This window comes from Oreochromis niloticus, linkage group LG17 (assembly GCF_001858045.2).
Source record: "Oreochromis niloticus isolate F11D_XX linkage group LG17, O_niloticus_UMD_NMBU, whole genome shotgun sequence".
NCBI lineage: Eukaryota > Metazoa > Chordata > Actinopteri > Cichliformes > Cichlidae > Oreochromis > Oreochromis niloticus.
This window is the reverse complement of record NC_031981.2, coordinates 2,792,065-2,804,334: the sequence shown is the minus strand read 5'-3', so window position 1 is coordinate 2,804,334 and position 12,270 is coordinate 2,792,065. Positions and strand designations below refer to the sequence as shown.

Sequence of the window (12,270 nt, the reverse complement as noted above, 5' to 3'; positions counted from 1 at the left end):
ACGTGGCAATTCAGCCATTTGATTCATGTTACAGCAGCTCATGAATGAATGAACTTTTTTTTTTTCCAAAAACTTACATTTAAATGTACTTGAGTACAGTTAGGGGTTTGCCACCTCAGCATGCAGTCAATTCTTGCTAAAGACCAATTAACTTTATTCAGGTGTGCTGCAGCAGGGACACATTTAAAAGTTTCAGGACAGCGACCCTTGAGGACTGGAGTTCGACAGCCCTGGTTTAACAGCACAAACAATCTAAAATTGTTTGCCTTGGATACTTTGTTACATCTCTCCTGATCATTTATATTGTCTACATTTTTTCAGCATTTAGCATATCATTAAAATTAGACTTGCAGAGTTCCCAACAGACAGTTTTAATAGCAGAAAGATTACTTCATTTGTATAATACAAATATTTAATTTTTCAACTGTTTACAGTACTGTGTGAAAGTCCCAAGCCACTCCTCCTTTGTGAAGGTCTTTCTTTGGACATTGATTGCTTTTTTACACATTTCACAGTCTGCACCGAACAGACCCATCTTAAAGTGTATTTTTAGGAATTACTGTCAGCTTGCCCCAAAATCAATGATCCCAAGCACAGTGCCAATGCAGTAAAAGTATTCCATAATAGGAAAACACATACGGGAACACTATCAGCCATGGATTGGCCTCACCAGAGCCCGAACCTTTTTATTTATATCTGTGTTTGCAGATTTTTTATAAACTGCTGCACTCGCTGTATTCCCCACTTGTGTAGCAAAATTAAAAAAGACATGAGGCGTGGCTGAAACTTTTTATCTGTGTGTAAAACTGGAGAAAGTTACAATCTGTTGTTGTAAACAGGCAAATGTGCTCTCTGACAGAAACAAATCATTGTAGCCACATCGAGCCCTCCATCACCTACAACTGTGTCGACTCACTATGGAACAGGACACAAACACATTAATTCAGTGCCAATCGTTGCTAATTAGCATCCGCCTTTCAACATCCATTTATCTAAAGAGAAGTAAGCACTAGGCAACTCTTATTCAAGTGTGCCTTAACTGGATTTATCTCTCCTAACATCAAACTCACTGAGAGTACTCAAGTAAAGAGCCAGTAAGGGCTGATCGGCCAGATTAACAAAAGCGAATCTGAATTTAACACAACGGGCTTCCAACCTGGCCACACGCCGTTTGTGTACGTGTCATCTGAAACTGCACATTGTGCCTCCTGCTGTGAACGAGTGCCCGGTGTGCACGAGGATGCACTTTCTCTGTGGGCCGAGTGCATAAATAATGTAAAGAGGCAGCGTTATCTTCATCAGCGTGAATGGGACATGAAAAATCACACACGGATGCAGAGAGGTTTCTGTACTCTCTACAGCTGAGGATTCATTTTGCTGATGCTTGTCTGCAAAGATTAGCTATTCAACCCACATTTATATAACACTTTAGCACAGCTTGACTAGCTTTTAAAATAAGTGTATTATAAAATATAAAATATGTCATTTACCTCAAACGTCAGTGCCATGCATATATGTATTATCAGCTCATTTTAATGAAAGGAACTGAATCATCAACTAAAAGGCAGATATGTATGTGGAGGTTATGCAGAAGTAATCCCATTATGTACACAGAAGTACTGATTCCACACTGTAAAGCACATTTTTACCTGTAGGAGCAACTAAATGTAGCTTAAAGTGATGTTAAAGTACTAAATGCAAAACAATGTAACATTAAGTAACAACTTATTGTAATTACTTTGTATCAGACATAAATCCACCCATCTATCTATTTTCTTAACCACTTCTTTCATTCACAGTCACAGGGGGCTGGAGACTCAGCTCTCATTGGGTGAGAGGCGGCGTGCACCACGGACAGGTCACCAGTCTATCGCAGGGGACGCCCACAGAGAGACAAACAGCACTTTGTGCTCACACTCGCACCTGACTTACAACCATATTGCATGCATGACTGTAGCACTGTGGGAGGAATGCTGCAGTACCACACTGACAGAGCACGCAAACTCCAACAAAGAAGGTGGAGTCAAACCCAGAATTACATGATTAAGGACAGCACGAACCATCTGCTGCTCAATAATTGACATAATGAATGGAGCTGTTGATCATTTTCTCAATTTGACAAACTGTAAGCGTGAACTATTGTGTTATCTGTGTTAAAGGAAACCAAACAGTTGTTGGATTTTAATATGTTAGAGTTTAGTTTTTATTATGGAACTGGATCATTGCCTTTCTGTGACACGAGCGACAAACCAAAGTCAGTGTTGAAGCATTAAAGACTCACTCACTGTGTAAATGTGGAGTTACGTGATTCTGTCACACTTATACCAATGTAACCCGAAGAGCAACAAGGTAACAAGAGCTCAATTTTTCATGCCAGATGCCCCAGAAACCAATCTTCCCTCTGACACCTGAAGAAACATGTTCATTGACCCTTCCCTAATGAACAAAACACACAAAGTCATAGCATATGTTGCAAGAGCTACTCCACTAACATATAAGACAAAATGTTCTCATAATATTCTTCCTGTGAGATTAACATTAACTGTACACCTTTTTTTCAGCCCACTCACCAGTCAGGATCCACCGGTGTGATGTCTATCCTGGGAGGAGCTCCAAACGGCAAGGATGTCGGCCTCGTCATGATCTCTCCGTCAGGCGTCCGCGACCTCTCCCCCTGACGCCACGACAACGGGGGTAGCTGCAGGTTGCCCGAGAAACGCCGTCGTCCTCGGCGTAGGTCGACTCCCAGAGTGCAGGAAGGGGAAGTGAAAGACTCACTGAGGCAGCAGTCCGGAGGCTCTTTGCTGTCCTGAGAAGAGAAAGAAAGAAAAACAATTAAAAATACAGATTTAAAAAATTAAAGCAAGATAAAACATTTTCTCTACTAAAAAGATAAACAGAACAAAAATAAATTAAACTTTATCACCAAGCCACAAACCTGTTCTCACCAGTTCATCACGTTTGCCCACTAAGTGGCGCCATAGCCTTGTTTTTGACTAAAACACAAAGCTATTACCATACAATGGATAGGTGACCTGATACAGCGGCATTATAAAACATACAGAAGAAAATCCAGGTCTGCATTCTAAAAGTCCTTTTGGGTGTCTTTTAAAAAGAAATAGTTATCACAAACAAAAAACTTTGACTGTTTAAAAAGAGTGACAAACATCTCAGTTTCCATATTTCTAAAACTCATGTACATTTAAAACAAGATCAACACAGCTGTTTATTCTGTGAACGATTCTGAATATTTACAGTTTCACTCATTCCTCCTCTGAAGCTTCAGCTCATCCACTTTATTTACTGACATAATTTGTCTTATTACTGTAGCGTATGCTGTCTGTAGTGAACTGATTGCACGGCATGTAAACCATGTTTATTTCTCAGCTGCAGAGCCTAATTTAACACGTAGCTCTGAAAGCCATGATAGAGCCTGACGAGTGTTAATGAGCAAAAGAGAGAGAAAAACTGAGCATGTGCGTAGATTTTCTAGCATGCACATCAACTATACAAACTCACAGGCTTCTTCATTAGGTACACTTGTTCAACTGCTCGTTAACACAAATCTAATCAGCCAGTCACATGGCAGCAACTCTGTACATTCAGCTATGTAGATATGGTCGAGCTGCTCAAGTTCAAAGTGAGCATCAGAATAATAAGAAAGAGAACTTAAATGACTCTGAATGTAGCGAGGGTGTTGGTGTCAGAGGGGCTGACGTCGTTCATAAACTCGTGGTCTACCTGGATTCTTCCACACGATCATCTCTAGGATTTACAGGACGATTTGAAAAAAGAAAATACTCAGCGAGCGCCATCAGCTGATGACTGCTTCGAGCTAATTGGAAAGCAACAGCAGCTAAAATACCGACTTGTTACAACTAAGGTGTGCAGAAGAGCATCTCTGAATGCACAACATGTCGAACCTTGAAAGATACCAGAGCAGCAGAAGACCACACTGTTCAGGAAACTGAGGCCCAGGCTCACCAAAACTGAACAACGGAAGACCAGAAAACATTTCCTGGTCTCTCAGTTCCTGCTGTGACTCTTTCATCATGGTGGGGTCAAAACACGAAAAAAGGATCCATCCGATCTTGCATCAGCTGTTCAGGCTGTGATTCTGAAATACTATGTAGTCATCTTTAACTGCCTGCTACTCTTTTCCGTCTTTGTCGTCTCAACAGCTTATGTTTACACTTTTGATATCCTCTGACATATTTGTCAAATATCTCACACAGTTCTCAAGAAATTATTTTCAGTTTTTGCTAAGGACTAAAAACCAAAAACCTTTAGATTAGATAAATACTTCCTCTCTTTTTCCTGAATGTTTTATTGTGTCTCCCACTCAGGTAGCTGAAGGTAGCAGCTAAAACACCTGTGACTAAAACGCCACCTAGCATCAACACATCATGTGGTAAGTCAGTAAGAAGCAGTAGCATGTATGGAAATCACCTGCACCTGAAACACATCATGCCACAGTGACGCTCAATTATCCCGTACCACAGCCAAATTATGGGCTGTCTTCATCTCTCTCGTGGCTCGGCTAATGTGAGACATTTTAAAAGGCAGAAATATAAAGTGTGACAAGTCAGCTTCTTATGCATTCATGTGACTATTTACTGACCTGATTACTTTGTAGGTACTTATAGATAAAGTTTACTTACTTTGAAGCTTTTACTCCACCTGTAATAAAATTATAGTTCCCAAAAAATTCACTTGATGGTTTAATGTTTCAAGTAAAAAAAATCATAATTATCTCGTTGACTGTTTTTGTGATGTATGCTGCATTTCTTGCTGAAGTGATCAGAATTAATGGACTAAAGTAGTGTTTTATAATAAGACTATTGTTGCAGCCCTACAAAGACACCATAACTGCCATGTTAACAATAGGAGTTTATTTTACTCCCAGACCAGTGAAGTCTAGTCAGGGCTGCCAGTAGTACCGGGAAAAAATAAACTACAAAATCATTTTTTGCTGATACCTACTGGGTCTGCAGTAGTAACTCTGTCCAGTGAATACAGCCTCCCACCACCTCTCTTCTTGGCTAGCTGCCTCTCTCTGCCTACGTGTGGCTTCTATGCATTACCAAGCTAACAACACATCGCTAGAGATCGTGATAGCAGCGCTACAACCTCAATTCACTGCACATTTACTTTTAGCTGCGTGGGCAATGACTTGTTTTCCCCCTGTGGCTTCCAGGAGCCCAACAAATCCTGATTGTTCAATCAGTGCTAATGGCAAATAAGAATACTGAAAGCTTGATTTAGCTTGCATGTTTCTACATTGTGTAAAAATCATCTCTTTGTTTTGCTATTAGAACTTGTTCATTTTTCATTTGCGTCTGTAAACTTTACCCAGCTGGCTTCAGCTCATTATATTTAATTCTTATCCTGCTCTAAGAGCTGTGCACTAATTACTCCCCAATGGAGACTGGTCTTTATCTAAATCACAGTTAGAGACAAACACAACCCAAATAAGTTGAAAACACCCCCAAACAGTTTTACTCTGCAAGTCTTAATTGAACACACGGGGTGAGCTCTCACTGTGCAGGGTTGGAGAAGTGAGTGAACTGACAGAATCTGGCTTGTTATCACACCAGGAGAAGTCATTTGGGACAATTTCTCAATACAAAACTGATCTTCTTATTTCTGGTGTCTTCATTGAACATCCATCTTCACATCATGCCGCAGCAGTTCATTTGGTTTAAGGGCAGGACTGTCTGCAGGACACTGCCCCAGTTTCATGGTTTCCTTCATGTCCTCCATTGACACTATTGTTTTTATTCAAGATTTATTTTCCCTATAATCTATGCAGAAACACTTACATTAGCAAGGATTTCATTGCTTGTGTTTTTTGTTAACCTGGGATTCTTTTCACTCTTTTTCACATCTTTACATTCTTCTATCAATAATGGTGTGTTCATTAAAATTTATTAGGTACACCTTACTAGCAACAGCTTAGACCTTTTTTCAGAACTGCCTTACTATACTTTTCGGACCATAAAGCAAAAACAAAACAGTCAGATAAGTCAAACCTTACTCAGCTCATTCTTCTTGCTTCCTCCACTTCCGTACCATTGATTCATTAATGCAGCTGCTCTATTCCCATGTTGTTGCAGTATATTAATGACTAACCCCGTATTGTGGATGGATTATCTCAGTTGTTCTCCTGACTGAAGTTTGGTCCGTTTACAGCATCCTGCCATGTGATTGCATTTGTCCCTAACCATCGGGAACCCTCACGTTAACTTTTATCCAGTGGAAAAAAGTTAGCGTTCATCCTCCAGCTTCACTGTGTTTATGCTATGCTAACATAGCTGTGTCGCTAGCGATCACGTAGCACATCATTATATACCAGCTAGCCCAACTTCAGTAACCCTACAAACGTCACTGCTGTTTAGTTTTCTGTCTTCATTTATGTTGGAAGTGATAGCAGAGCTGTACGTTTGAATGTTTCAGAAATCTCTCAGTCAGAACATGCTATATCATGCTTAGGTAGGGTGACCAACCGTCCTCTTTTCCGGGGGGATTTTCGGGATGGATAAAAATGTCCGGGTTTTCCTATATTCTGACAGAGGACCCATGTGTGTGACGTCATCCCCAAACTGCTGCTTTGTGAGCGCTTGTTCTGCACTCAAAGACGGGACAGACAGCGTGCAGCAATGCGCCTAATGATGTTTAAAAGATCCCAAAGCGCAAGTGCATCTTTCAGACGAACTGCAAAAGAAATTTCCCTCCTACCGACATAGGTGGACATGGCCATTGGGCATACCAGCCATTTGCCCGTTGGGCCGATGGTGATTGGTCGTTTTTACGGGCCGATGGTTTTGTTGTTGTTGTTGTTTTTGTAACGGTATAAACGATGAAAGGTGGTGGATTGGCCAGATGCTGGCCGATGTGTAAAAATAACTCAGTTGTTTGGTAGTGCTCCTTCAATCATGAAACTGATAAATGATCAGCTGATCGGCTTTTCGCTCTTGTTTGTTTATCGCCCACTTTGCGGATGTCGCACTAAACAACAGAAGCACGTTTAAAGTTGATCAGCTGTTGTCAGAATTTATTTAATATTAATTTCTAGTATCAGCTGATGTTTGCTGGAGCCACAGCTGTAAAGCTGCTGGTCATGATATCGGTTTGGATATGTGGTGAGAGGGAAACATGCAGATGAAACCAGGAGATGTCCTTACTGAATCATCAGAGCTGAACAGGTGATGGAGAAACAGGTTTACCTTTTAGGTGACATGGATGAGTTGAAGGGAAGTTATGAACTGTTTCTGAGAGACAAATAACACCAGGATCCTTTTCTATGTAGCTGACAGCTGGTAACTGTGCAGGGGCGGGTCTAGCAAAGTTTTGCCAGGGGGCCAGGTAGGGCATTAAGAGGGAAAGGGGGGGGACAAAGATATACTTTTCTTTCTTACTCTCATATAAAATATTTAGCTTTTATTAAATAGTTATCTGAATCTTACAACCAGTTTTTATCTGATGTAAAATGTATAGAAATCATACATATACCAACAAGACAGTGTACATCACTGTCACAACTGCGTTTGTTTTCATTCAAAGGCTTTATGGTTTTTCCTGTAATACCTGGTGGGCTGGTCTCTAGTCAAAATGCCCGGGCCGATTTTATGTTTCTTTAATCAAGTTCTTCATGACTGAGCCAAGTGTCCGCTTTTTTGGAAATCAAAATATGGTCACCCTAGTTTAGGTGGAAGCTAGCGAGCTAACTTCCTGCTAACTTCTAACTCCGTTAAATGTAATAAATTCTGTTTTCATGGATGCCTGGATTTTAAACTTAATTGTTACACCTGGTAAAGCAGCAACGCTGATCATTTTATTAAAGATGAAACAATTTAACTCTCAGTGATGCTGCAGTGTTCGTTTGACTTTGGGACCTGAAGCAGACGGAGTTTAGGACCCAGATTACTCTGCGACGCTCCTGACTACGGTAGCCGTAATGCTCCAACAATCCATCAAGCGGTGCGGCTTCGTAGCTTACCAAAGTCGTACTAAAACATTTTTGACAGATTTTTGAGCGCCATGTACCACATAACATCTGTTCGAGGTCAGTGAGCACAACCAGAATTCATACATAAGGCACACTGTCGATTTTTGAGAAAATTAAAGGATTTTAAGTGCGCCTTATAGTGTGGAAAATACGGTAAATGTCTTGATGCATGCTCAATCATCCAGTAAAGGAAACCCCAGAAAATGGTTTCTGTTCATCTAGACGTAGTGTTTTCAGTGAGAGAAACGTTTCATCACTTGGGGAAACCTGCAGTCAGCTGAGACCAAGCAGGCCATTTACATGAAAAGGGAAAGACCATCTCTGTATCGAGGAGATGGTCTTGTCGTCATTTTGTGCTAACGAGCAGTCAATACTAGGGCTGGGTATCGTCACTGATTTCTATAATCGATTCGATTCAGATTCACAAGGTCCCGATTCCAAATCGAATCGGGGAAATTTTGCCTCAGACAGTCAGAAATATAATAATTCTAATCATTTATCACTACTGACACTTGTGAGACTTCATCAGAGGTGTAAGCATCATGCCTTTGTGTTAAAGTAACTGAGGATAAAGCACAGAAAAACATGAAGATTTTCCTGGCCTTGCTTTTTATAGCAGATAACTTTAAAATATTCTGCAGTAGATCAAAAACTGAAGTCAGCATCTGAACATTACCTGATGCTGCTGAAGTGAAGCAGAGCAAAGTTACAGAAGTTTGATTAGAGACACAGTTAAACGTTTTGCAATTTGGTTTAATTTTAAAAAGTTTAAATTTCTTCTGTGCTAAACAACAGAAATGAGGCTTTCTTGTCAGAGGTAATTTTTGAAAAAGGCGTTTCTGGCAAAATACATTTATATTTAAAAATCGATTCAGGATTTAATGAATTGATATCAAGCTAAAATCAATTGTAATCAGAAAATCAATAATTGAAACCCAGCCCTAGTCAATACTCATGGTACACCTAACAAAGGGGTCGGTGAGTATAGATATGAAAAATACCCAAGTTTGTATTTTAGTGGTTTCGTTGGATTATACTCGTCTGTAATCGTGACTTTATGAAGATCTGGTTGCATAAATTCAGTTTCATTAACCTTTTCTGTACAGCCATGCTGCTCACCACTGTATATATTAAAACTGGTTTCACACATATGTGGATTGTGCCTCTGAAACCAATTTTCCTCTGCGTAATAATTTCCCACAATTATTTAATTTAAAAAATAGCAGGCTGCAGGTATTTTGGCTTTGCTTTGTATAGTTATGCGATTATTATTTCCATATATTTCTTATGTCACTACACAAAATATGCAAGAACAATGCTGTTCATTTTTTCTCTAAAAAAATAAATAATTGCTTCATAAACTTTTTGAAATGGTCCATCATCTAAACTGGCACCAACATTAGCACTAACTGCCTCAGAACATAAATGGGTTTTCTGATGATTTATTTCTTCTTCAGCATTTTTTAAAATCATTTAATGTTCAGTCAAATAATGAATTCTGACCCTTTCTCTTGAAGATAAAGGGAAACCATGCTTTTAGAAAATACAGCTGAAAGACTAATGAGCATGGCAACTGCTCTTAGGCAAATTATAAATTGACAGCAAACATTAAAAAGTAGAGGCACTATGTAATGAAATACAAAGCACGAAAAATTGATTTATGACCTGACTCTGGTGCTGTGCCATATGTAAATATGTTTTAAACAAATAGAGTAAGTACTGCTTTACAGGGATGTGGGAAGAGCTCCAGAGGAGTCAGCAAGGAGGAACAGAAAATGCTTTTCTTTGACAGCTCCTAGAATAAATGGTGGTGGCGGATGGCAGATACACAGGGGTAATGTGAAGCATAATAGTGATAAGAACTGCACTGAAAACCAAATAAGATAAAGACGGGAAAGAGGAAGGGCGGTGATGTAAGATGCATAAAGGATACAGAGGAAAAAAACCACATGTAACTCAAAACAATTACCAGAGCAAAGTAAAGGACACCGTATGGACCAGAATAGGCAGTAATCTGATCCCAGGTCCGATAACGTCTTTAACAGTAATACTGGACTTGCTTCCTGCTGAAACTCTGTGTAAACTTTGCAACATTTCTGAACTGATAACAGTTTCTATGCAGTTTTATTGAATGTCACATTATGGTGACTTTGTGTGTTGCTCAGGACATAAAAACAATGTTTCTATGCGGTTCATCTGTGGCCATTGTAGAAGGCACCTTTACATGATTTCTAACAGGAAGAGCGTGTTAGTCATGATTGTAATAACACAGTGACTCATTTCCCCTTATTTTATAGAAAGTTTTCTTTTTCTTTCTTCTCACACAGTTACAAGGTAAAAGGACATTTTATCGAGCGAGAGAAGAGAGTGACGGAGCTACGTGCGAAATGAAAGTCTGAACCAATTCAACTGGTCTGATGAGTCATCAGACTCAAAGCTCTAGGTCTAGGTTTTTCCATCACTTAATACATTCAACATAGAAAGTTCTTCAGTGTTATGGATACAGCCATTTGATTCATTTGCCTCTAAAACGAAATGTGTTCTTTCGCACACCAAAATGTGGTAAATCGGGTAAATCCATTAAATTAAAGTGGTCAGAAGACCTCCCCTAGCTTTTAGTACTTTTAAAATTTTACAAAAATGGACAGATGGAATATTTCACAAAATACACCAAGACCTGGTTTCCGATGTTCCATTTAGCTCCTCCTGTGTAATTCCTCTCCCATCACACTGCTTTTCTGCTTTCCAGCTCCCCTCGGTTACTGATATTTCAGATTTCATCTGTAAGTCAAAACCTTCTACTTGTCAGCGAGACCCCATTCCTACAGTTTTGGTTAAGGCATGTCTACCTTCTTTGCTTCCCCTCATATCTGCTATCACCTGCTCTTCACTTACCACTGGAACTGTTCCTGCTTCCCTCAAAATTGCCGCCATCACCCCAATATTAAAAAAAACTGGTCTAGATCCCAATAATTTTGAGAATTTTCGGCCTATTTCCAATCTACCATTCCTTTCAAAAATTCTTGAGAAAATAGTTGCCACACAACTCCACTCACATTTAACTAATAATAATCTGTATGAACAGTTCCAGTCTGGTTTTCGCCCCTCCCATAGCACTGAAACAGCACTTAGAAAAATAACCAATGATCTTCTTATGGCAGCTGACTCCGGTTTACTTTCCATTCTTATTCTCCTCGATCTGAGCGCTGCCTTCGACACTATTTCTCACTCCATTCTTCTCAGTAGGCTAGCCTCCATCGGTCTCTCCCACACTCCACTAGCCTGGTTTAAATCATACCTGTCTGATCGCACTCAGTTCATTCAACTCAAATCCTTTACTTCTCAGCCCTTTCCTCTGACCACTGGCGTGCCCCAGGGATCTGTCCTGGGGCCCCTTCTTTTCATTATCTACCTTCTACCGCTTGGACATATTTTCCGTAAATACAATATTCATTTTCACTGTTATGCCGATGACACCCAGCTTTATCTGTCCACTAAACCTGATTCTGCTCTTCCCCCATCCTCCCTCACCCTCTGCTTAGCTGAACTAAATTCATGGTTCTCTTCTAATTTTCTTAAACTCAATAGTAATAAATCCGAGCTCCTCTTGGTAGGCACTAAATCAACATTATCCAGAACCAACAGTTTCTCTATTACTATCAATAACTCACCGGTCTCCGTTTCTTCCTCTGTGAAAAGTTTGGGTGTCATCCTCGACAGTACTCTATCTTTCAATTCACACATTAATAATGTTACTCGGTCTGCATATTTTCAATTGCGCAACATTAATAGTCTCCGTCCTTTTCTCACCTCACATGCCACTGCCATTCTTGTCCACAGCCTTGTTACTTCCCGGATTGATTATTGTAATTCACTTCTTTTTGGTCTTACTCAAAAATCCATCCATAAGCTTCAACGCATCCAGAATTCTGCTGCCCGTATCATCACCAGGACCCCTTCTATCCACCACATCACTCCTGTTCTGCAGCAGCTTCATTGGCTCCCGGTCAAATATCGTATCAATTTCAAAATACTCTTGTACGCATTTAAAGCTATTCATCATCTCTCTCCTCCATATCTCTCTGATCTGGTTAACATCACCGCCCCATCTCGTTGTCTCAGATCTTCCCTTTCACTCTCCGTCCCCTCCCCCCGTCTTGTCACCATGGGGAGCAGGGCTTTCAGCTGCTCTGCTCCACGACTCTGGAATTCCCTACCTCCTGATTTAAGAAATATCTCTACCTTCTCTCTCTTTAAGTCCC

At 40.1% G+C, this 12,270-nt stretch overlaps 1 protein-coding gene across 2 annotated transcripts in view; it reads right to left on the bottom strand.

Annotated features, from left to right (window-relative positions):
• The window catches only part of pde4ba (phosphodiesterase 4B, cAMP-specific a), a 200,543-nt gene that overhangs the window by 139,921 nt on the left and 48,352 nt on the right, over positions 1-12,270 (bottom strand). For both annotated transcript variants that reach the window (XM_025899458.1, XM_005451826.4), the window contains exon 3: positions 2,571-2,809. In XM_025899458.1, coding sequence (XP_025755243.1) covers positions 2,571-2,809 — 239 coding nt within the window. The remainder of the gene's footprint in view (positions 1-2,570; positions 2,810-12,270) is intronic.